Here is a 26,558-nt window from a genome sequence, read left to right as displayed (position 1 = left end):
CCATTTCTGATGAAGGGTCTAGGCCCAAAACGTCAGCCTTTATGCTCCTATGATGCTGCTTGGCCTGCTGTGTTCATCCAGCTCTGCACTTTGTCTCGGATTCTCCAGCATCCGCAGTTCCTGCTATCTCTTTGTAAAAGTATTGGGAATGAGAGGACATGGGCTCAATGTAATTTACAAAAGAAGCAAGTGTAATGAGAATTTTTTTCACAATGAGGAGTGGTTTGGATCTGGACTGTATTACCTCGACGCAGTGGGGCAGGTTTAGTTCAGACATTCAAAGGGGCATTAGGAACGTAGGAGCAGGTGTGGGCCATTAAACCTTTCAAACATGGCCTGCCATTCAGTACAACAATGGCTGAATGAGCACTTCAATGCGTTTTATCCACCCCAAACCCAGAGCCTCTGCACATTGGTAATCAGAAACGTACTCAAACATTCTGCCTTCAGCCTTCTCATAAGGTACACAACTGAGTTTCAAAACAAACAATTCTTCTAGTCTGTAATGTAAGAGGCATTGACCTTATTTTTTAAGTTGTGCCCCCAAGTTTTATACCCTCCAACCAAGAGAAACACATTGCCTGCATTGACTGTTGCACCAAACTGAGTTGGCATTGCTTCAAATCATGTACCAATATTCCTGGAGGCATCACAAAAGTTAAATATATTTAAGTAGTATGTAGAATTCCCCAAATTGTGTGCTTTTTGCACCTGTGTTGACAAAACATGAAACAGGTTTCTATATTTAACAATTACTGTTTTAATACAAGTAGATCCTAGCTTTAGGTAAACAAATACTAACCATCTTTGAATATTTAGTTCCCCTGCCTGGCTATTTTGCTTCTCCAATGGCAATTACAGCATGACAGTTTATCTCTCTTTATCCTTTTCGGTCATCTACCTTGTTACAAATGCTGTGTCCATTTAAGTAGAGTGGCCTTAACTTGATGCTTTGTTTCTCCCATCTTTTCAACATCCTGATGTATGATTTTGCTTCCTTTTGATTTGAGTTATACCTTGGGTCCCCATTCCCTCTGACGGCTAATTTAAACCCAACCCAACAGCTCTAGCAAATCTCCCTACAAGAATAACAATCTCAATCCTAAGTTGTTCCCCATCCAACTTGTTCAAGTTCCACCTACTCGCGAATGGTCTCATTTCCTCAAATCTGATGCTCTCCTTTCTACGCCAGTTCTCCAGCCATGTATTCAGTCAGTCAGTCCTCCTATTTCTTGTGCTCACGAGCATATGGCATGGGACGTAATCTTCCTGTTAAGATCCTGGGTAACAACACCATCCATTTGTGCTGTAGAAATTTTCCTCTGTTTCATGCTGCAGAAATGCCTTTCAGATCCCCTGACTCCACTCTGAGGAACAATTGCTGTCTCCCAGTTTGTCTTGCTTGATAATTGGCAATCCATTTTACAGACTCGAGGGACTTCACTGGCTGGTTATCTTAGACTGCCTGTACATTTCTAATTTGTAGTCTAACCTGGACATCCTCCGCCTCATGTATGCATAATAATGACTCTAGCCACTGCTCAAGTTCTGAAACCCACAGCTCAAGCTGAGACAAATGGTATGCCCATGACTTCACATATGCTGCAGGATGTGCATTCCACTTGGCCGTTCTAAACGTGCCATCCCATAATTCTAAAAACTATTTATTACTGGTTGAATATAAGTGGGCGTACTGAGAGAACCTAACAAGCTACTTCTTGGAAAAGAGAAAGTCTACAGACTGAAACAAATATCTTTCTACCCTAAAGATTAGAAATACTGACCAAACCTATTTGCCCAATTGGATGATTATTTGAACAGGAACCATGTGTCAGGGTAAAAGACAGACAGTGACAACGGCACCATGGCTCAGTGGTGAGCACTACTGCCTCGGTGTCAGAAACCCAGGTTTGATTACAGCCTCGGATGACTGTGTGGAGTTTGCACGTTCTCCCTGTGTCTTCATCAGTTTCCTCTGGGTGCTCTGGCTTCCTCCCACAGTCCAAAGATGTACTGGCTAGGTGGATTAGCCATGGGAAATGCAGGGATAAAGGTTTGGGGAGTTGGGTCTGCATGTGGTGCTTTTTGGAGGCTTGGCTCAGTGGCCCGCTTCCACACTGTAGGGATTTTATGATTCGTTGACACACAGTCATAATGCTTAGTCGGGGAACCAGTGTGCACTGGCTTCTGTCTGCCCTGTAACAATTTGATGCTCGTCTTTTTTGGTAGATCGTTGCTGGTTTCTAAAATGCTCCCAATTCTCAGATTGTTCCTTTTTTTCTCTTGCGAATTTAAAAGCCCCTTTTAGTTGCTATTGTTAACTTGAGTGAGGTGTGGATGGGTTGGTCCTTGCCAACTTTTTTTATTTTTCATTGTAAGTGCTTTGTTTTGACTTTTTCTTTAAAAGCTTCTCATTGCTCATTTACAACCATATGTTTTAGTGTATTTATCCAATTAATTTAATCAGTTCTCTGATACCCGTAGGGTTGGTTTTACATTTAAACTTCTTTGTAGTTGGAATACTCATTTTCAGTCTTAAACATGACATTCTTAACATGATATTATGATCAGCATTTCCCAGAGGATCTTTACATAAGTGTTACTAATGAACTGTTTCATTACACAGTGCTAGATCTAAGATAGCTTTATCCCTCCGGTTACACAACATATTGTTTTAAGAACCTCTCAAAAATAGAATCATAGAGATCTATAACATACAAAGAGGACCTTCAACCCATCCAGTTTGTGCCACTGAAACATAAGCATCTAACTAATCTAATCCCAGTTTTCAGCACTTGGTACATAGCCTTGTATGCCTTGGCATCGCGAGTGTACATGGAAATGCTTCTTGAATGTTATGAGCGTTTCTGCCTCTACAACCCTTGAAGGCATCGAGTTCCAGATTTCCTACCACCTTCTTGACGGAAAAATCATTCCTCGTAATCCCTGTAAATGCCTGCCCCTTAGTATAAATGTATGCCCTGGTCATTGATTCCTTCATGTCTACCCTATTTATACCCCTTGTAATTTTATACATCTGAACTATGCCGCACCGCCCCCACCCCCCAAAAAAAAGTCTCTTTTGCTGTGAGGAAAACAAATGCCGGTCTGTCCAATCTCTCTTCACTAAAACTCTACAGGTCAAGCTACATTCTTGTACTGTTCATGTATTCCCTTGCCTTGTGTCCTGCCTAGGTGCATCACCTGCTACTTGTCCAAATTGAAATCCACTTGCTACTGATGAGCCCATCTGACAAACCTGCCTACAAAAGAACAAAGAAAATTACAGCACAGGAACAGGCTGTTCGGCCCTCCAAGCCTGTGCCGATCCAGATTCTCTATCTAAACCTGTCGCCTATTTTCCAAGGATCTGTATCCCTCTGCTCCCTGCCCATTCATGTATCTGTCTAGATACATCTTAAATGATGCTATCGTGCCCGCCTCTACCACCTCTGCTGGCAACGCATTCCAGGCACCCACCACCCTCTGCGTAAAGAACTTTCCACGCATATCTCTCTTAAACTTTTCCCCCCTCGCCTTGAAATCGTGATGCCTAGTAATTGAGACCCCACTCCGGGGGAGGAAAAAGCTTCTTGCTATTCACCCTGTCTATACCTCTCATGATTTTGTAGACCTCAATCAGGTCCCCCCTCAACCTCTCTTTCTAATGTAAATAATCCTAATCTACTCAACCTCTCTTCATAGCTAGTGCTCTCCATACCAGGCAACATCCTGCTGAACCTCCTCTGCAGCCTCTCCAAAGCATCCACATCCTTTTAGTAATGTGGCGACCAGAACTGTACGCAGTATTCCAAATGTGGTCGAACCAAAGTCCTGTACAACTGTAACATGACCTCTTGTACTCAATGCCCTGTCCGATGAATGAAAGCATGCCGTATGCCGCCTTGACCACTCTATCGACCTGTGTTGCCACCTTCAGGGTACAATGGACCTGAGCACCCAGATCTCTCTGCATCAATTTTCCCCAGGGCTTTTCCATTTACTGTATAGTTCGCTCTTGAATTGGATCTTCCAAAATGCATCACCTCACATTTGCCTGGATTGAACTCCATGTGCCATTTCTGCGCCCAACCTATCTATATTCTACTGCATTCTCCGACAGTCCCCTTCACTATCTGGTACTCCACCAATCTTAGTGTCATCTGCAGACTTGCTAATCAGATCATCTGTAACCTTCCTCCAGATCATTTATGTATATCACAAACAACAGTGGTCCCAATACTGATCTCTGTGGAACACCACTTGTCCACGTTCTCCATTTTGAGAAACTACATCTAAGGCTATCTTTCTAACAACTTTTAATGTAACCTATTTTTCTAATCAGTCTATTCAAAGATGTTAGTACACACCTTTGGAGTAGGTGGGACTTGAGAACCCAGGCCTTGAGGTCCAGGACTAGAGACATTAACAGTGCGCCACAAGAGGGCCCCATTTTTTTTTATCATTTCTCCAATTTTCATATCTACGAACTTACCATTCCTGCTACATTCAAGTCTAACTTATTTGTACAAATGGCAAGGGCCTGGACACTGATCTCTTTGGAATTCCACTGGACTCAGGTTTCTGGTTGGAAAAACACCTCTTGACCAAGACCACCTGCTTCCTGCCTCTCAACCAATTTTGGATCCCTATCACTCTGTCAAATGCATTACCCTCATTGATGCACTGGTCACATCTTTGAAAAAATCAATCAAGTTGGTCAGACAGACCTCCCCTTAACAAAACCACGCTGGTTGTTCTTAATCCCAGCCTCTCCAAAGGCAGATTAACTCTGCTCCTCAGAATTGCTTCTAGTAGATTTCCCAACACTGAGGACTGACTGCCCTTTAGTTTCTGGTTTATACTTTACTCTGCATGATTGCAGTACCACACGACTTGTCCTCCAGTCTTCTGGCACCTCTCCTGTGGCCAGAGAGGAATTGAAAATTATTGCCGCTGCCTCTGCTATTTTCTCCCTTGCCTCACTCAACAGCTTGGAGTTTACTTTGTTTCGCAAACTAATCTTGCAGTGTGCATTTGCCAATTTGATTGCCCCAGCCTGCATAGATTCGAGTCCCCCACAATTACCAGATTGTCTTTGTCTTTATAACAAGTTCCAATAATATTTTAGATAACAAGGTGTAGAGCTGGATGAACACAGCAGGCCAAGCAGCATCAGAGGAGCAGGAAGGCTGATGTTTCGGGCCTAGACCCTTCTTCAGAAATGAATCCTGTTTTTTATTCTTCATTCTCAACCAATAATACCTTGTTTAATGCTCTGTCCAGTGTTCTTGCTACTGCCTGTAGCTTGTAAACTGCTCCCGTCAATGTTTTTGAACATTGTGATTCCTAAATTCCACTTTGATTCTGTCGCAATCTTCTGAAGACAGATATTTTCTTGCTAATGTCTTTTTTCATTCATTATTATTAATGCTGTTCTCCTTTTACAGTTCTCTTTTGACCTCAATTTAAATAAAATGTAGTTATTCTAACAATGCTTGAGAAACAATAATTGCAGAATAAACACTTCATTTGTTTCAGGTACTTGCACAAAACTCTGGATATGATCCTCAAGAGACTCTTGTGAAAATTCAGACAGAATATTCTGAATCTGGCCAGCTTGTTGGTGTAAACTTGAACACTGGTAAGCTAGTATCTAGATCCCATTCATTTTGGTAGAAAAGAGGTGGATATTTTCACACTAGCGATCAATAGCTTTTTACTATTGGAATTTATCTCCTGTTTGACCTATTATCTTTCACAGGTGAACCAATGCTAGCAGGAGAAGCTGGGGTTTGGGACAACTATAATGTCAAGAAGCAGCTGCTTCATTCAAGGTAAGTGAACAGAATTGTACCCTGTTTTGGGCAATTGGGTGATCTAGATTTTGAGGTTTTATTGATGTTGCTGTATATGTGGCGTATAAACACTTGCAAGTTGATTTTAGAGAGTAAAAAGATTAAAACTGTGGATGTTTGAAATCTCAAACGAAAACAGATTGCTGAAAAATCTCAGATATAGTAGGAACTGCAGATGCTGGAGAATCCGAGACAACAAGGTGCAGGGCTGGATGAACACAGCAGGCCAAGCAGCATCATCAGCAGGTTTAGTGGCATCTGTGAAGAGAAATCAGTTAATGCGTTGGGTTTAATAATGTTTCGGGTTCTGAAGGGTAACTGGACCCGAAATGTTAACTCTGATTTTCTGACAGATGCTGCCAGACCTGCTGAGATTTCCAGCAATTTCTTTGTTTTAGATTTTAGTGTGAGCCTGCCTTTATCCATGGATTTGGCAAAATTAGGTCCTGCTCTGAATTTCATGGCATTTTGGCTCTACGTACAGAGAGACAGAACGGGGAGTCTGGCTAAGGGATACTATTGCTAGACTATTAATCTGGAGAACCTGGTAATGTACTCTGTTTGAATCTTGGCACGGTGGATGGCGTAATTCGGATTTGATTAAAATTTCTCGGAAACAGAGATTGCAGCATGAAGTTTTGTTAGCACCAAGCCATCAGAGAAGATATCACCTGCATCCATCCACTTGTTTCGAGCTATGTTTGCAAAAACTGATGCATTCATCGCTTAGAAACATTGTATTTTCTTCATGACTTGCAACCTGCACTGAGAACCCTTGAGTGCAGAACATAAGTGGCATCTGAATGATATTCTTGGTCCTTTTTATGTAGTTTACATGTAGTGGAGAGCTATAGATAATACTTGAGAGCAGATTTTTTTTTGGTCATCTTGGGTAAGAGACAGCAATGGATGCTGTCTGTATAGATTTGAAGGGAGTATATGATACAAAAAAGGCTACATAACAAAATTGAACCTTGTTGTGTAGAGGGCCAGTTTTTGTCTAAAAATCATAAGGACATAAACAGTGACTTGAAAATCATCTTTCAGATTGGAGGATATTAAATATTTCTGGTCAAATAATAGTATAAACAGTGACTATGATACAAGTGGACTGTCAGAACATAAGAGACTAGATTCAGCTGACAAGTGTCTGGTTGAGATGAGTAAGTGAAGTGGATTTATTTCGGCAGAAAGGATAGGGAGAGACGTTCTGGACTAAACAGCACAGTTGACAAGTGTGTGCAGGGACATGATGGCCTGAGGGATTTATTTGCACAGATCCTTGAAGCTGGCAGGATATATTAAGATATTACTTAGCAAAGAATTCAGAGCTTGAACTTCATAAGTAGGGATATTGGGTGCAAAAGCAGGTAAGTTATACAGAATTTTTATAAAGCCCTGGTTAAGCCTCAGCCAGACTAACGTATCCAATTCTGGTGCCAACACTTTCAGAAGGCTGTGAAGGTTGTTGAGAGGGTGCAGAAGAGATTTCACTGACTAAACTTTGGGATCAGCCAGGGGTTTTAGCTTTAGAAGATATGAGGTTGGAAACAAGTTGGTTTGTTCTCTTTTGGGCAAAGAATCATAGAATCCCTACAGTGTGGAAACAGGCCTTCGGCCCAACAAGTCCACACCTCCCCTCCAAAGAGCATCCCACCCACTCCTGTTCTCCCTAACGCTTTTTCCTGTAACCCACCTAATCTACACATCCCGAACACTATGGGAAATTTAGTATGGTCAACCCACCTAACCTGCACATCCTTGGACTGTGGGAGGAAACTGGAGCACCCGGCAGAAACCCACGGAGACGTGGGGAGAATGTGCAAACTCCACGCAGACAGTTGCCCAAGATGGAAATCAAACCAGAGTCCCTGGCGCTGTGACGCAGCAGTGCTAACCACTGAGCCCACCGTGCCGCAAGATTTAAGGGGAATTTATACCAGACTTGTGCAAGATAACAGCGTTTCTCATTAGTTGGTGATGCAAAGACTTGGGGACACCCAATTTTTAAGGTTTTGATTTTTACATGAGGGAGATCTGAGGAAGCAAATAGTAATGACCTGGAACACTGCTTACAAGGTTGGTTGAAGCAGAAACTGTGAATTCTTTCAAAATGAGATGGAGTGGACACTTAATAAACTAAGGTTACAAGCAGAGAATGGGAAACGGAACTGTGGATTTCTCCATACAGTGTTCTCCCGTGCAGTTGCAATCTGATATTGAACATTTTGTGTGTTTGTCGTGTATTTGGAAGGAAGCAAAGCACAGTGATCAAGGATAACTGGTTCAACTTAGAAGTCTTGGGTTTTTTTTAAACATTTTTACTGAAGGTGAGAATGAACTTTAGAAGTGTTTATGCAAGGAGTTTATGCTTATACAGACAGTGTAAGAGTTCCCAACTTGGATATATGCCAATTCCCTTCCAAGAACATTTGCAGGAGTTAAATGGACACTTTTAACTTTCTAACCTGATACCGCAATTTGCTTTTCAGCCAGATTTAAAGGACCTTTTGACTGTATTGTCTTGGTTTGTGACCCTTATGTGCTTCCCCTTGGAGATTTGTTACTATTGGGATTAGTTTCTGTGATTTAGATAAAATAAAAATTGTAATCAAATGATAGAGAATCAGCTTTAGTGCAGTTTATAATTTCTCACAATTAAGCATTGAACTGAAATGTTGCTGAAAAGGAATGTGAAAGTATCGTCAGGAAAATAGCCGAGACATTAAACAGCTATTTCGTGTCGGTCTTCACGGTGGAAGACACAAATAACATGCCAAAAACTAATGGCAACAAGGTTATAGCAGGTGAGGACCTAGAAACTATCGTTATCACTAAGGAGGCAGTGCTGGGCAAGCTAATGGGGCTAAAGGTAGACAAGTCTCCTGGCCCTGATGAAATGCATCCCAGGGTACTAAAAGAGGTGATGCACTAGTAATTGTTTACCAAAATTCGCTGGACTCTGGGGTGGTTCCCGCAGATTGGAAAACAGCCAATGTGACGCCACTGTTTAAAAAAGGAAGTAGACAAAAAGCAGGTAACTATAGGATGTGGTGTGTCTGGATTTCCAGAAGGCATTTGACAAGGTGCCACACCAAAGGCTGCTACATAAGATGAAGTTGCACGGTATTACAGGTAATGTATTGGCATGGATAGAGGATTGGTTGACCAGTAGAAAGCAAAGAGTAGGGGTAAATGGGTGTTTTTCTGGTTGGCGGTCAGTGGCTACTGGTGTGCCTCAGGGATCAGTGTTGGGACCACAATTGTTTACAATTTACTTAGATGATTTGGAGTTGGGGACTAAGTGTGGTGTGTCAAAATTTGCAGATGACATTAAGATGAGTGGTAGAGCAAAGTGTGCAGAAGACACAAAGTCTACAGAGGGATATAGATAGTCTAAGTGAGTGGGCAGAGGTCTGGCAGATGGAGTACAACATTGATAAGTGTGAGGTCATCCATTTTGGTAGGAATAACAGGAAATTGGACTCTGTTTTAAATGGTAAAAAATTGCAGCACGCTGCTGTGCAGAAGGACTTGGGTGTCCTTGTGCATGAATCGCTAAAAGTAGGATTGCAGGTGCAGCAGGTAATTAAAAAGGCAAATGGAATTTTGTCTACCATTGCTAGAGGGATGGAGTTTAAAAACAGGGAGGCTATGCTGCAGCTGTATAGGGTCCTGGTGTGGCCACACCTGGATTACTGTGTGCCGTTTTGGTCTCCTTACTTGAGAAGAGATATGCTAGCACTGGAGGGGGTGCAGAGGAGATTCACTCGGTTGATTCCAGAGTTGAGAGGGTTGAATTATGAGGAGCGACTGAGTAGACTGGGATTATACTCATTGGAATTCAGAAGAATGAGGGGAGATTTTATAGAAACATGTAAGATTATGAAGGGAATAGATAAGGTAGAGGCAGGGAGGTTGTTTCCGCTAGCAGGTGAAACTAGGACTAGAGGGCATTGCCTCAAAATAAAGGGAAGCAGATGTAGGACTGAGGTCAGGAGGAACTTCACCCAAAGGGTTGTGAATCTGTGGAATTCCCTGCCCAGTGAAGCAGTTGAAGCTACCTCACTGAATGTTTTAGGCTAGATAAATTTTTGAACAGTAAAGGAATTAAGGGTTATGGTGAGTGGGCGGGTAAGTGGAGCTGAGTCTCAAAAAGATCAGCTATGATCTTATTGAATGGCGGGGTAGGCTCGAGGGCCAGATGGCCTACTCCTGCTCCTAGTTCTTACGTTCTTATGTTCTAAAATGCAAGAATGTCAAATTGCATGTGATTACAACAGTTTACAATGTTGGAGAAAAGAATGCTGATTGGTTAGCAAGTCACCTTGTTGAAGGTTTTCCATGGAGAAAGCAACCAGGCCTTTGGGTAATTCAAAAATAATTGAAAGTTCAAACCAACATTTGTAACCAGCTTGCTCATCTTGTTTATTCCTCTGAGATAAATTAGTAATAGCTGCTTAGTTGATGTAAATAATATTTACAGTCGCGATTGGCTGTTACTTTAAAATAAATGTATTCCACGTTGGTTGAGCCAGGTTGTATTAATTTTACTGTAACAATTCAGCTGAACTGCTTAACGTTTTTTTTTGTTTTTCAGTACTGTAATTGCAAGCAATATTCTCCTTGTTGATGAAATAATGCGAGCAGGAATGTCATCTCTGAAAGGCTAAACGAAAACAGGATTTCTTTAGAGTTCAAACTTTGTTCCTTTTGAATTTAACATATCACCATAATGTGGCCAACTGACTGAATAATAAAAGTGTAACCAGGGGTTGAGGCTTTCAATCCTCTTGGCTGTAAGGATATTCGGAGGCCATGCGTGTTTTCACTGAAGCTATTAGCAGTGACAAATACAAATACGTTATTAAGCTTTCATGTTTCATGGTTATTTATGGTGAATAATTTTTTATTCTACATTAAATAGTTTTGTTTCCCAATCTTCGCATTCAACTGTTGAATAAACCTAGTTGTTTTGCAAATGATATGTATGTGTCTTGGTGTGGTATTTAATATAAATCTACTTGCAATCTGTTTTTCTTTTTGAATATCCTTTTGCGTCTCCTGGTACTTTTTCCATCGTTATGATGGTTCTGTCCTGCTGCTGAAAGTATGAGAGACCCTTGAAAATGAATGCTGCAGGTCATCAAACTGGGTAACTTCTTGGTCCATTGTTAGTTTGTTCTTAACACCACGTGCCTTGGGGTCATCTTGTGGCACAGTGGTATGGTCCTTACCCCAGGCCAGGAGGCCCGAATTCAAGTCCCATCTGTTCCAGAGGTGTGTAATATCTCTGAACGGGTTGGGTTGGAAAAATAGATCAACACCACATGCCTTGGTTGCCACTTAGTAGAATCTGTACAGTGCACCTAGAGGCCATTCGGCCCATTGAGTCTGCACTTACTCTCCAAAGAGTATCCCATCCACACCCAGCTTTCCCACCCTTGCATTTATCATGGTTAATCCACCTAGCCTACACATCCCTGGACACTACAGGACAATTTTAGCATGCCCAATCCATCCTAACCACATCTTTCGACTGGGGTGGGGGAGGGGGTGTGTGTGGAAGCCCCAAACATGCAAACTCAACACCAAATGTCTCCCAAGACTGGAATCGGTGCTGATCGCTTCCACTTGCTGCCGTATGTATGGCTACCACTTGTATAGGACGTTTCTCCAGTTTGAGATGGAGCTCGTGAATTCTATATTTAAGGACCAGCTGGGGCATATGAGAGACAGTGTCTCCTGGATTATGTATTCAGGAGATGGTCACACAGGCCAGAGAGATGGCCAGAAGCCTTGGAAGGGGCAGGAGTCTTTGGCTGTCTGACGCTTTCTCAAACTGGTATGCTGGAGACAGCTGGGAGTGATGGCCCTGGAGCAGTTATACAGTTACTGGCAGAACCCTGAATGGCATTGATGTATAGGGGAATCTTGGGGTTCAAGGCTGTAGCTCCCTGAAAATGGCCATGCAAGTAGATAGGGTGGTAAAGAAGGCATATGGCATGCTAGCCTTTATTGGTCGGGGAATTGATTACAAGAGTCAGGATGTCATGTGCAGCTTTATAAAGCTTTGGTTAAGCTGTACATAGAGCATTGCAATGAATCCTGGTTGCCACATTACAGGAAGGATGTGGAGACTGTGAGGGTGCAGAAGAGGTTTACCAGGATGCTCCCTGGATTAGAGGGTATGAGCTATAAGGAAAGGCTAGAAAAGCTCTGGTTGTTTTTTCTGGAGCAGTGGAGTCTGAGGGGAGACCTAATAGAAGTCTATAAAATTCAGATGCATAAATATGGTTGATGGTCAAATCTTTTTCCCAGAATTGAAATGTCCAATATGAGGGGGGCATGTATCTAAGGTAAAGGGTGGCCAGGGGCCAGGGAGCGGGGGGGGGGGGGTTTCAAAAGGAGATGTGAGGGACAAGTCATTTTAAACACACTGGTAGGAGTCTGGGATGTGCTGCCATGTGTGGTGGTGGAAGCAGATACAATAGGGGCGTTTAAGGAACTTTTAGGTAGGTACGTGAATATGCAGGGAATGAAGGGGTATGGAACAATGGCAGGCAGAAGGGATTAGTTTAATTTGAGGACACATTTGGCGTACCATCATGGGCTGGACGGCCCTTTTTTCTGCTATACTGTTCTGTGTTCTATGTTCAGCCCAAGGCACAAATAAATGCAGTACTTCATAGGAGAGGTCATCAAAGGTGAGCAGTTTTGTCATTACAAGAGATTTCAGTCGTTAGCGGGACAGAGGTTCTCTGTGACTCACTGAGATTTGAATAGTATGTTGTTTCCCTTCTGTCACAATAAAAGACAGATGTGTCAGTGGTATTATTGATGGCCTATTAATCCAGCGACCGAGGTAATGTTCTGGGGACCTGAGTTCAAATACTTCCGTGGCAGATGGTGGAATTTGGATTCAATAAAAATCATTGTCGATTGTTGGAAAAACCCATCTGGTTCAGTAATGTCCTTTAGGGAAGGAATGCCATCCTTACCTGGTCTGGCCTACATGTGACTCCAGACCCACAGCAATGTGGTTGACTCTTAACTGCTCTGTAGGCAATTAGGGATTGGCAATAAATGCAGGCCTAGCCAGTGACACGCTCATCCTGTCAATGAATTTAAAAAAAAATGTCAGGGCAAAAGACATCATTTGAGGGTGCAGAAGAGAAGTGAGCCAGAATTTTTTTTTGAATGAGGATTGAGTTTCAAAAACTAGGACCTTCAAAGGTGGAGTTGCGTGCTAGCAGGGGTGAAATAATGGATAGATCAACCTGTGGCTTGAAGCATGGTTTAAGATATCTAAGCATGTGCTCTTGGTGTGGTGGAGAGCCTTCTGCACTTCAATTATCCCTTTTACTGTGTGCAGAATCATGAGTCATGTTAAATCTTAATTGCACTCTGAAATGGCCTAGCCAACAACTCCCTTAGAGTTGTAAAGATCTGCAGCACCGAAACAGACCCTTTGGTCTGACTCAACCAGATATCCAGCATTTGGCCCACGTCCCTCCAAACCCTTCCTATTCATACACCCATTAAGATGCCTTTCAAATGTTGTAATTGTACCAGCCTCCACCACTTCCTCTGGCAGCTCATTCCATACATGCACCACCCTCTGCGTGAAGAAGTTGCTCATTAGATCCCATTATAAATCTTTCCCCCCCCCCACCTAAAATCTACGCCCTCTAGTTTTGGACTCCCCCACCCTGGGGAAAAGACCTTGTCTATTTACCCTATCTATACCCCTCATGATTTTATAAACCTCTATAAAGTCACTCCTCATCCTTTGACACTCCAGGGAAAATAGTCCCACTCAATTCAGCCTCTCCCTATAACTCAAACCCTCCAACCTGACAACATCCTTGTAAATCTTTTCTAAACCTTTTCAAGTTTTACAACATCCTTCCCGTAGCAGGGTGACCAGAATTACATACAGTATTCCAAAATGGTCCAACCAATGTCTTGTACAACCACACATGACCTCTCAATTCCTATACTCAATGCACTGTTGTATAAAAGCAAACATGCTGTCTTCACTATCCTATCTACTTGCAACTGCACTTTCAAGGAACCGTGAACTTGCACTCCAAGGTCTGTTTGTGCAGCAACACACCCCAGGACCTTACCATTAAGTTATAAGTCCTGCTCTGACTTGCCTTTCCAAAATGCAGCACCTCACAATTATCTAAATTAAACTCCATCTGCCACTCGTCGGCCATTGGCCCATTTGATCAAGATCCCGTTGTATTTTGAGGTCACCTTCGTTGTCCACTATACCTCCAATTTTGGTGTCAGCTGCAAACTTACTAACCGTACCTTGTATGTTCACATCCAAATCATTTATATAAATGATGCATAGCAGTGGACCCAGCACTGATCCTCGTGGCACACCATTGGTCATAGTCTGAAAAGCAACATCCACCACCACACTCTGTTTCCTTACGTCAAGCCGGTCTGTATCCGAATGGCTTGTTCTCCCTATATTCCATGTGATCTAACCTTGCTAATCAGCCTACAATGAGGAGCCTTGTCGAACATCTTACTGAAGTCTATATAGTTCACGTCCACTGCTCTGCGCTCATCAATCCTCTTCGTTACTTCAAAAAAACTCAATTTAAGTTAGTGAGACATGACTTCCCTCGCACAAAGCCATGTTGACTAATCCTAATCAGTCCTTGGCTTCCCAAATACATGTAAATCCTGTCCCTCAGGCTTCCCTCCAACAACTTTAAGGGCAGTATGGTGGCTCAGTGGTCAGCACTGCTGCCTCACAGCACTAGGAAGCCGGGTTCGATTCCATCCTTGGGCAACTGTTTGTGTGGAGTTTGCACATTCTCCTCGTGTTTGTGTGGGTTTCCTCCGGGTGCTCCAGTTTCCTCCCACAGTCCAAAGATGTGCAGGCTAGGTAGATTGGCCATGCTAAATTGCCCATAATGTTCAAGGATGTGTAGATTAGGTGAGTTATAGGGGAATGAGTCTGGGTGGAATGCTCTGAAGGTCAGTGTGGACTTGTTGGGCCGAAGGGCCTGTTTCAACACTGTTGGGATTCTAAGTTCCCAAACTTGTCCATGCTGACCATTGTGCTCACTCAGCTAGTTCCAACTGCCCACATTTTGTCCATATCCCACTAAACTTTCCCATCCATGTACCTATCCAAATGTTTTTTAAATGTTGCTATTATACTTGCCTCAACCACTTTCTCTGGCAGCCTATTTCATATGCACACCACTCTCTGTGTGAAGAAGTTGCCCCTCAGGTCCTTCTTAAATCTATACCCTCTCACCTTAAACCAATGCCCTCTAGTTTTCAATTCTCCATTCCTCAGAAAAGGACTATATGCATTCATCCTATCTATGCCACTCATAATTTTATGCACCTCAGTTAGGTCACCCCTCATTCTCCTACATTCTAAAGAATAAAGTCATAATTTGGCCAACCTCTCCCTATAACTCAGGCCTACTAGTCCTGACAACATCCTCATAAATCTTCTTTGCACACTTTCCAGTTTAACTATGTCTTTCCTATACTATGGTGTTTCAAGTGCTGCCTCACCAATGATTTATACAACTGTAACATGATGTCCCAACTCCTGTAGTCTGCCTCGACCGATGAAGCCCAGCATGCTAAATGCCTTCTTCACCACCTTGTCTACCTGTGACGCCACTTTCAATGAACTAGGTACTTGTACTCATAGAACATAGAACGATGTTGTGCCGAACTTTTACCGTAAACCTAAGGTCTATCTAACCTCCAACGCTACCTTATACTATCATCCATATGCCTATCTAATAGCAGCTTAAATGCCCCTAATGAGGCCGATTCCACTATTCTCTCCGGCAATGCAATCCACGCCCCTACCACTCTCTTGAGTAAAGAACCTACCTCTGACGTCTCCCCGATATCTACCTCCTTTCACTTTAAAACTACGCCCCCTCGTAAAAGCTACCTCCACCCGAGGAAAAAGTCTCTGGCTATCCACCCTATCTATACCTCTGATCATTTTGTACACCTCTATCAAGTCACCTCTCATCCTTCGTTGTTCTAAAGAGAAAAGCCGTAGCTCTCTCAACCTTCCCTCATAAGACCTTCCCTCCATTCCAGGCAACATCCTCGTAAATCTCCTCTGCACCTTTTCTAATGCTTCCACATCTTTCCTGTCATGAGGTGACCAGAACTGGACACAATACTCCAGATGTGGCCGAACCAGGGTTTTGTATAACTGGAGCATAACTTCACGGCTCTTGAACTCGATCCCTCTATTAATGAAAGCTAACACACCATATGCCTTCTTAACAACTCTATCCACCTGGGTGGCAGCTCTCAGGGAACTGTGAACATGAACCCCAAGAACCCTCTGCTCCTCCACACTGCTAAAAATCTTTCCGTTAATCCTGTATTCTGCTTTCAAGTTTGTCCTTCCAAAATGAATCACTTCACACTTTTCAGGGTTAAACTCCATCTGCCACTTCTCAGATCAGCTCTGCATTCTATCAATGTCCCTTTGTAACCTAGAACAGCCCTCCGCACTGTCCACAACATGACCTACCCTCGTATCGTCCGTGAACTTGCTAATCCACCCTTCCACTCCTTCATCCAAATCATTTACAAAAATCACAAATAGAAGAGGATCCAGGACAGATCCTTGTGGTACACCACTCGTAACTGAGCACCATGTTGAATATTTTCCATCCACTACCACCCTTTGTCTTCTAAGGGTCAGCCAATTCTGAATCCAATCTGCCACATTTCCCCCTATCCCGTGCCTCCTTACCTTCTGCGTGAGCCTACCATGGAGAACCTTATCAAACACCTTACTTAAATCCATGGAAACCACATCCACTGCTCCACCTTCATCCATGTGTTTGGTCACCTCTTCAAAGAATTCAATAAGGTTTGTGAGGCATGATCTACCCCTCAAAAATCCATGCTGACTATCACGAATCAAACTGTGCCTTTCCAAGTGATCATAAATCCTATCTCTCAGAGCCCTTTCCAATAATTTGCCCACCACTGAAATAAGACTAACTGGCCTGTAATTTCCGGGGTTATCCCTGTTCCCTTTTTTGAACAAGGGAATGACGTTTGCCTCTTTCCAGTCTTCCGGCACTATACCCGTGGACAGTAAGGAAGAAAAGATCATCGCCAAAGGCCCTGCGATCTCGTCCCTCACTTCCCATAGAATCCTTGGAGAAATCCCATCAAGCCCGGGGGACTTATCTATCTTCAAGTTCCTCAGAATTCCTAGCACATCTTCTTTACTAACATCAACCTCCTCCAGCCTACCTGCCTGTTTCACAACGCCCTGCTCTACAACTAGGTCCCTCTCAGTTGTGAATACTGAAGAAAAGTATTCATTAAGGACCTCTCCTATCTCTTTAGGCTCTGTGCACAAATTCCCTTTACAATCCTTGATCGGCCCTATCCTTTCTCTGGTCATTCTCTCGTTCTGCACATACGTGTAAAAAGCCTTGGAGGTTTCCTTGATCCTATCCGCCAAGGTTTTCTCATGCCCCCTTATAGCTCTTTATAAGCCCTTTCTTCAGCTCCTTCCTGGCTAACTTGTATCCCTGTAGAGCCTTTTCTGTTCTTCTTTTCCTAAACCTTACATAAGCATCCTTCTTCCTCGTAACCAGTTGTTTGACCTCTCTCGAGAACCATGGCTCCCTCACTTGACCGCATCTTCTCTGCCTGCTAGGGACAAACATATCGAGCACACGCAGTATGCATTCCTTAAACAATCTCCACATTTCTATAGTGCTCTTCCCTGACAGTATCTGTTCCCAACTTATGTTACCCAGTTCTTGCCTAACTGAATTGTAATTACCCTTCCCCCAATTGTAAACTTTACCCTTGCCATATGTACCTATCCTTATCCATGACTATCATGAAAGAAACAGAGTTATGATCGCTACCGCCAAAATGCTCTCCTACCAACAGGTCTAACACTTGGCCCGGTTCGTTGCCAAGCACCAAATCCAAAGTGGCCTCTCCTCGTGTTGGTCTATCTACATACTGTGTCAGGAATCCTTCCTGAACGCATTGGACAAAATCTGCTCCATCTAAACTATTACAACTAACATGTTTCCAATCAATATTTGGAAAGTTGAAGTCACCCATGACTACAACCTTTGCGACTTCTGCACCTCTCCAGTATCTGCCTCCCAATCCACTCCTCTACTTCTCTGCAACTATTAGGGGGTCTGTAAAAAAACCCCAACAAAGTGACTGCTCCTTTCTTGTTCCTGACCTCAACCCAAACTGACTCTGTAGACATATCATTCTCGAACTGCCTTTCAGTGGCTGCTATACTAGCAATGCCACTCCCCCACCTCTTTTTCCACTCTCCCTATTTCTTTTAAAGCATCTAAATCCCGGAACTTCCAACAACCATTCCTCTCCCTGAGTTACCCAAGTTTCTGTAATGGCCACAACATCGTAGTTCCAAGTACCAACCCATGCTCTAAGTTCATCGCTTTATTTCTGATACTTCTTGCATTGAAGTATACACACCTCAAACCATCTCGGTGTCCGCAATTACGCTCCATCGATCGCATTTCTTTATAAACCACTTCACTCCCTGTTGTGTCTGTCGGAAGGCCGAATACCTCATCCTCTGAATTATAAATCCGGTTCCCCACCCCCTGCCAAACTAGTTTAAACCTTTCTGTACAACTCTAGCAAACCTCCCTCCCAGGATATTTGTGCCCTTCCGGTTCAGGTGTAACCCATCCTTACTGTACAGGTCCCACCTTCCCCAGAACGTGCTCCAATTATCCACATAATGGAAGCCCTCCCTCCTACACCAGCCTTGTAGCCACGTGTTTAGCTGCACTCTCTCCCTATTTCTTACCTCATTATCACATGGCACTGGTAGTAATCCAGAGATAACTACCCTGTTTGTCCTGGACTTCAGCTTCCGATCTAACTCCCTGTATTCATTTTTCACATTCTTAGTCCTTTTTCTACCTATGTCATTGGTACCGAAGTGTACCATGACTGCTGGTTGCTCACCCTCCCCCTTAAGGATCTTGAAGACATGATCTGTGATGTCACGGACCCTGGCACCCGGGAGGCAACATACCATCCTTTCATCTCGCTCGCGTCCACAGAACTGCCTGTCTGTGCCTCTTACTATCGAGTCCCCCACTACAATTGCTCTCCTATTCTCCCCCCTTCCCTTCTTTGCCACAGGGTCAGGCTCAGTGCCAGAGACCTGCCCGCTATGGCCTTCCTCTAGTAGGTCGTCCCCCCCAACAGTATCCAAAACGGTATACTTATTATTGAGGGGAACGGCCACAGGGGATCCCTGCACTGTTTGCCTATTCCCTTTCCCCTTCCTGACAGTCACCTAGCTACCTTTTTCCTGTACCTTGGGTGTGACCACCTCCCTGTAACTCCTCTCTATCACCCCTCAGCCTCCCGAATGATCCGGAGTTCATCCAGCTCCAGCTCCAGTTTCCTAATACGGCTTGTGAGGAGCTGGAGTTGGGTGCACAGAGGGGTCACCAGCAGTGACCCTTACTTCCCACATCCTGCAAGTGGAGCATGCAACTGCCCTAGCTTCCATTCCCTCTACTCTACATTTCCAGAAGAAGAATAAAAAAAAGCCTTACCTTACCGAACCTCCACACAGTCCTTTTTTGGTTAGAGGAGGAGGACGGGTGGGAGACACTACACGTGTAGTGTTTCGGGTTTAGCCAATGCCCGAATTTATCTGTTTCTTCCTGGCTCGCGTTCCCTCCACACACCCGCCGCTGAAGACAAGAGGGCCGCTTGCTGCACGAGGTAAGTTTTTTATACTGGGAGAAACAAAAACCGCCTTACCTTCCCATCGGCACTCTGGCTCGGCTGCTGCTGCTGAAAACAAGAGGTCCTAGGTCCCTCTGTTCCACAACATTCCTCAGGACCTTACTTTACTGTATAAGTGCTACCTTGGTTTGACTTCCCAAAGTGCAACACCTCACACTTATCTATATTGAATTGCACTTGCCAATTCTCAGCCCATTTCCCCATTTGATCAAGATCCCTCTATAATTTTTGATAACCTTCTTCACTATCAATGATACCTCCTAATTTTGTATCATCTGCAAACTTATGAATTATGCCTTATACATTCACATCCAGATCATTTATGTCAATAACAAATAACAAAGGCTCCCATACTGACCCCTGTGGCACACCACTAGTCATAGGCCTCCAGTCTGAGAAACAACCTTCAACCATCACCCTCTGCTTTCTAACATCAAGCCAATTTTGAATCCAATTAGCTAGCTCTCCCTGGATCCCATGCAACCTAACCTTCATGAATAGTCTGCCGTGCGGGACGTTGTCAAAGTCCTTACTAAAGTCCATATAGATAACATCTAATGCCCTACCCTCATTTATCCTCTTGGTTATCTCTTTGACAAATCTTTTAGAGCTTTTTAGACATGACTTACCGCGCACAAATCCATGCTAACTATCTCTAATCAGACCTTGACTAACCAAATGTTGATTGATCCTGGCCCTCAGTATCCTCTCCAATAATTTGCACACCATTGATGTCAGGCTCACTGGCCTGTAGGTCCCTGGCTTGTCTTTGCTACCTTTCTTAAACAATGGAACAACGTTAGCCACCCTTCAGTCTTCCGGAACTTCACCAGTGGCTAAAGATGAAGCAAAAAGGTCTGCAAGTGCCCCTGCAATTTCTTCCCTAGCCTCCCACAACATCCATGGATGGACTTGATCAGGCCCAGGGGATATATCCACCTTAATGCTATCTAAGGCTGCAAACACCTCCTCTCTGGTAATGTGTATGTGGTCCAAAACATCCCCATTTGTTTCCCTTATTTCCTTAGCATGCATGATTCTTTCCTCAGTAAACACTGAGGAGAAACACTCATTAAAAATCTCCCCTTTTCCTGTGACTCCACACATAGACGGCCATGCCGATCTTTATGAGAACCTATTCTCTCCCTAGCCACCCTTTTACTCTTAATATGGCTATAGAATGTCTTGGGATTATCTTTAACCTCATCTGCCAGATCCATCTCATACCCTCTTTTTGCTCTTCTGATTTCCCTCTTAAGTGTGCGCCTACACTTTTTACAGTCATTTAGGAATTCACTTGAGCCTGATAGCTTAAACCCAACGTATGCCTTCTTCATTTTCCTGACCAGAGCCGCAATATCCCTCGTCAGACAGTGATCCCTAAACCTGCCAGCTTTTCCCTTCACCCTCACAGGGACATGCTGTCCCTGGACTCTTGATATCACACTTGTGAAAGCCTCCCATTTGCCAGTCATTTCTTTTCCTTCAAACACTCACCCAATCAACCTCTGATAGATCCAACCTAATGGCCCCAAAATGGCCCTGCTCCAGTTCAGCACCTTAACCTGTGGCCATGTCCTATCTTTTTCCATAACTATGTTAAAACTAAGAGAGTTATGGTCACTGGACCCAAAGTGCTCTCTGACTGACACTTCAGTCACTTGCCCGAACTTGGTTCCTAACAGGAGGTCCAGTGTTGCACCCTCCCGACGAGTGTCCTCTACATATCGATTTAGGAAACTTCCTTGGACACATTTGACAATTTCTACCCCGTCTGGGCCTTTTGCACTCTGGGTGGCCCAGTCAATACAGGGGAAATTAAAATTTCCAACCAGTACTAATCTATTATTCCTACAGGTGTCTGCAATCTCTCTACACACCTGCTTCTCTAGTAGCTGCTGGCTATTTGAGAGTGTATAATACAGTTCCAACAGAGTGACCATCCCCTTGTTTCTAAGTTCTGATATTTCTAAGTTCTTGCCCCCCTTTCTATCCTTCCTATAGCATCCATACCCTGGAACATTAAGCTTCCAGTCCTGTCCATTTCTCAGCCACGTCTCTGTAATTGCTATGATATCCCAGTCTCATGTTTCCAACCATGCCCTGAGTTCATCTGCCTTACCTGTTAGGCCTCTTGAATTAAAATAAATGCTGTTTAATTTATCAGTTGCATAAAATCATTACAAAGGCATGAAACTGGACAGACCATGTCATCAGCCTCGGTATCAGAAAAGACAATAGCAAACACAACACAGCAAGTCGTCCTGACTGACATCTAGGAAATTATGCCAAAACTGGAAAAGCTGTCGCAAACTAGTGCAGCAACAGTCTGATAATTTTCATACCTTGCAGACAATGTTCCAGATTGGTATGGTGTGTCCTATTGGCAGGACAGACTGACTGGAGGTGTTGGCACAGTAGGTATACAGTGGGGAAGGAATTGCCCTGGGACTCTTCAACATGAAATCTCACAGCATCAGGATAACTATGGGCAAGGAAACCTGATTGCCCCTTATTGCCTGCCCTTAGTTGATGAATCAATACTCCTCCATGTTGGATGTCACTTGATGGAAGCACAGAGGGTGACAAGGGCAGAGAATGTACTCTGGGCGGGGAACTTTGCTTCCGTCAACAAGATTTGCTTGGTAGCACTGCTACTGTCTAAGCTTGTTGAGACCTAAAAGGAACAGCTGGTAGACTAGGTTTGGAGCAAGGGGTGAAGAGAAAAATCTACCGTGTACTCATCAACTAACTGTCGCAGATGCACCCGTCCATGACAGGAGAGACAGTTTGCAATAGACCAGGCTAAGAAATTCCATCTGATCAGATCTAAGCTTTACAGTTCTGCCACATCCAGTTGTGAATGTTGGTAAACAATTAAGTAAAACACTGGAGGAGGACGAGGCTCCACAAATATCACTCAACAATGAGGGAGCCCAACTCATCACTGCAAAAGATAAGTCTGATGTACTTGCATCCAGCTTTAGCTGAAAGTGCCTCTGGATAATCCATCTCTGCCTCCTTCTGAGCATCCCTATATCAGATGTCACTCTTCAACCAATTTGATTTACTCCACATCAGCAAAAAAAAGGCTGAAAGCACTGGACACCACAAATGGATACCTCTTAAATTTTAAATTTAATGGTTGATCTCATTCTTTCTACATCTCCTCTGCAGCCATAGCATCGCATTCCTCACTCTGTTTTGTTACTCTCATACCCTTTGTATGGTATGGTCTGCCTGTACTGCACGCAAAACAAAATTTTTCACTGTATCCAGGTACATGTGACAATAATAAATCAAATCAAATTTTAAATGCAATGGGCCCTGACAGCATTCTGACTATTGTCATGTTCTGATGGGGCAACATACTGGAAATCAAGTCTGACCATGCCCAGAGTTACCATAAAAGTTCAAGATTTTTAAAAGTGTGCAAAATTTCCCAATTTAGCTGTTTTCAAACCCACATTGAGAAGTGCAGAAACCTGGTCTGTGTTTTAACAAAAAATATTGTAGAAGTATTCAAACTACAGGTAAGCAATTATGAATGGTTAGCATAACTCAACTAATTAAAACCAATCCCCTTGTGTACCTCCCCTTGCACAAAGGGAGGAAAAATAAATGTAGGTGTTATGGATGAATGGAAAGGCAGTTAGTGGGTCCTATCCCTGGGGTTGATGAAGTGATTCTTGGGCACTACTGCTCAGGTTTCCTGCTTTGGAAGCTTTCACTGGTTTGTCGGAGGCATAGGGGACCCATTCACACTTAAAATGTCTTTGACTTATTATAAGTCACAGCTTACAGCAACAGCTGGAGGAATGATAAAACTGGTTGTTTTGGGCTTAAAGTAGCTTTATTTCAGAGAACAAAGACAGCTCCTGATCCAGTGGAGATCTGATGATTTCTCTCTCTTGCACACGGCCCCAAGCTGTTCAGCTACCTGAGAGCCAATTCCGTAGTTAATAATGCAATCAAGAAGGTTGATGAAGGGGATGTAGTGGATGATCAATTTTATTGATCTACTGATTTTAGGAAAGTAAGTGAAAAAGGACCACATAAGGCTCGTTAACAAAATTGAGATTAATGAAATGTCAAATAAGATTTGAACACACTACCAAGCTGGCTTTCATCAGTCGAGGCACTGAGTACAGGAGTTGGGATGTTATGTTACAGTTGTATAAGTTGTTGGTAAGGTCGCACTTGGAGTATTGTGTACAGTTTTGGTCATCCTGTTATAGGAAAGACATAGTTAAACTGTAAAGTGTGCACAGAAGATTTACGAGGATGTTGCCAGAACTAGTAGGCCTGATTTATAGGGAGAGTTTGGTCAGGATAGGATTTTATTCTTTGGAATGTAGGAGAATAAGGGGTAACCTTATTGAGGTGCATAAAATCATGAGTGGCATAGATAGGATGAATGCATACAGTCTTTTTCTGAGGGATGGGGAAGTGAAAACTAGAGGGTATAGGTTTAAGGTGAGAGGGAAAAGATTTAAGAAGGACCTGAGGGGCAACATCTTCATGCAGAGAGTTGTGCATATATGGAATGGGCTGCTGGAGAAAGTGTTGAGGCAGATACAGTAACAACTTTTAAAAAAACATTTGAATAGGTACATGGATGGGAAGGGTTTAGAGGGATTTGGACCCAAATGCAGGTGATTGGAACTAGCTGAGTGGGCACCATGGTCAACATGGACCAGTTTGGGTGAAGGGCCTGTTTCCATGCTGTATTACTATATGTCTCTAAAACAAAAAAGTTGTGATATAAGGTTATTTTTCAGATTACACGCATCACCGAGTCTAAGATAGCAAGATAGAGAAACCATTAGAACCACATGTTTTCATTTATGTAAATGCTTTGGACATTTAGAATACACAGCAAAATTTCAATTATACCAAATTTGGAGGCTTGGCATAGTGAGGATCTTACAAATTGATTGCAACACAACATGAATATGATGCCAAAATGGGCAGAGAAATGGTAGATTTAGTTTAATGGAGAAAATTGAGATGTTTTAGTGAAAGGCATCAGTTAGATAATATAAGATATAGGAGATAACAAGGTGTAGAGCTGGATGAACGCAGCAGGCCAAGCAGCATCAGAGGAGCAGGAAAGCTGACGTTGACGTTGAACGTCAGCTTTCCTGCTCGGCCTGCTGTGTTCATCCAGCTCTACACCTTGTAATCTCAGATTCTCCAGCATCGGCAGTTCTTACTATTTCTGAACCAGTTAGATAATATAAATTTGATGACAATTTACCATACAAGGACAGTGAGATCTGCAGTTGAGAAGCATTTTGTGAAATTTGTCTTAGTTCATGTATAATAGTTTAAAATCAAACACAACCAACTTGTTAATTTACGTTTAATCTGTTTTTGCGTTTGATTGTGATAGTAAAAGTACTAATGAAATTTTGTGCATTATATTTTCCATTGTTGCTTGCAAGCAGTGGAAGTGGAGACAATTATTTCGAAAGAAATTTTGGGTGGATTCTTGAAATTAAATTTGCAGGTCTGTGGAGGTAGAAGGGCAAGGTGCTGACCGGATTGCTCCAGTATGGAGTGGACAGGAAGAATGTACTTCTGTGCAATAATGAGTCAGATATTTTCCACTTTGGTGACAAGTTCAGGTCCATGTGGAGAGTAATGATTGAAAGCTCTGTTCCTCAGACCCCGGTTTGCTGCCTGCTTCCTCTGGCTGACAGGCAGGAGATTAATTTTTAAGTGATTAATCCGCTGTGGGAAGTGGAAGCGGGTGTGGAGTGAGGGAGTAGTGATGGGAACATTGAAAAGCCGTCCAGAAGTTACCGAAAGTGTTGCTTTTGCTGAAGCGCGTTCTCTGACTGTTTACGCTAACATGGGAATATGGCCCAACGACTGCCAGCTACAAGATCACCCAAAAGTTGGTACAATTTTACTTTCTCTGGCCTTTGTTCTTTGATTTAAGTTTCAGAACAACAGCAGTTCTCTGGGTCGGAACGTACTGAAATCCAGTTGCAGTGAAGGCTCTGCTGGAAACGCTGCTCCATACACCACCAGCCCATCCCCCAACTTCCTTGAGCGGCTAAGGCCCGCCCCGCCCAGTCCCGCCCAGTCCCGTCCAGTCCAGTCCAGTCCAGTCCCGCCGGAGGTTGTCACGGGAACGGAGCGCGAGGCGAGCGGAGCGGGCCCGGTTCCGGTGACAATGAGGAGCCATCACTGTCCGCGAGCCTGTTACTGGCTCCTTCTCTGCCTTTGGCAGTGGGGGGTGGCGGCCATTGCGGCCACAGGTCAGTGACCTGACCGGGACGGGAGGGGGAAAGGTAGAATGTGTGTATTGGAGTTGAGGCAGAGGGAGACAGAGGAGAGGAGTGTGTTCATGGAGATTTGGGAGTGGTGTATGGAAGGAATGGCAATGAAGGGAGAGGGAACTGGTGGTAAGGCACAAAAAAGGTGAAAGGAAAGAGGGTGGAATGGGGGAGAGGAGTGCGGGTCGGTGGGTCAAGAGGTGGAGAAGGGGCGGTGATGGGTAAAACGGAGGAGGGTGGAGTGGGCAGTGGTTTGCAGATTTGGGGAAGGGCGAATGCAGTGGAGAAAAGAGATGGGAAGGGTTGGCTGAGAGCAGTAGGTGCTGGTGGTGAGAGTTTTGGGAAGGGTTTTGCAGGGAGGTGGAAAAAGGTGGAGGTGAGGTGTAGCAAGTGAAGGGATTGGGGATTTTGGGAGGGAAGGGTGCAGGAATGTAGAGAGAGTTGGATGTGACTGCTGGGTTGTGTTATGTTGGAAGGGTGTGAGGGGCTGGGCATAGGGTTATGATGGCTGTAAGCTATATGGAACTAGCTAGGTATAGGGAGGGAGGATGTATAGGGGTGGGTTGGCTATAAGTAGGGCGTGGTGGGGGGCGTGGTG

At 43.7% G+C, this 26,558-nt stretch overlaps 2 protein-coding genes across 6 annotated transcripts in view; both read left to right on the top strand.

The window, feature by feature from the left end:
• The window catches only part of cct6a (chaperonin containing TCP1, subunit 6A (zeta 1)), a 46,315-nt gene extending 35,472 nt beyond the window's left edge, over positions 1–10,843 (top strand). For all 4 annotated transcript variants that reach the window (XM_048612545.1, XM_048612546.1, XM_048612547.1 and 1 more), the window contains 3 exons: positions 5,542–5,644; positions 5,765–5,837; positions 10,459–10,843. In XM_048612545.1, the coding sequence (XP_048468502.1) occupies positions 5,542–5,644; positions 5,765–5,837; positions 10,459–10,531 (249 nt within the window). In that variant the 3' untranslated portion in view covers positions 10,532–10,843. The remainder of the gene's footprint in view (positions 1–5,541; positions 5,645–5,764; positions 5,838–10,458) is intronic.
• Positions 10,844–25,425: 14,582 nt separating this feature from the next.
• sumf2 (sulfatase modifying factor 2) overlaps positions 25,426–26,558 on the top strand; it is a 30,796-nt gene continuing 29,663 nt past the window's right edge. The window contains exon 1 of one of the 2 annotated variants that reach the window (XM_048612637.1): positions 25,426–25,575. In XM_048612637.1, coding sequence (XP_048468594.1) covers positions 25,539–25,575 — 37 coding nt within the window. In that variant the 5' untranslated portion in view covers positions 25,426–25,538. Of the gene's footprint in view, positions 25,576–25,661; positions 25,943–26,558 lie in introns of those variants that run through there. The other variant, XM_048612636.1, reaches the window with a different exon arrangement.

Source organism: Rhincodon typus, chromosome 26 (assembly GCF_021869965.1).
Source record: "Rhincodon typus isolate 14 chromosome 26, sRhiTyp1.1, whole genome shotgun sequence".
Classification (NCBI taxonomy): domain Eukaryota; kingdom Metazoa; phylum Chordata; class Chondrichthyes; order Orectolobiformes; family Rhincodontidae; genus Rhincodon; species Rhincodon typus.
This window is presented reverse-complemented; position numbering and strand designations above follow the sequence as displayed.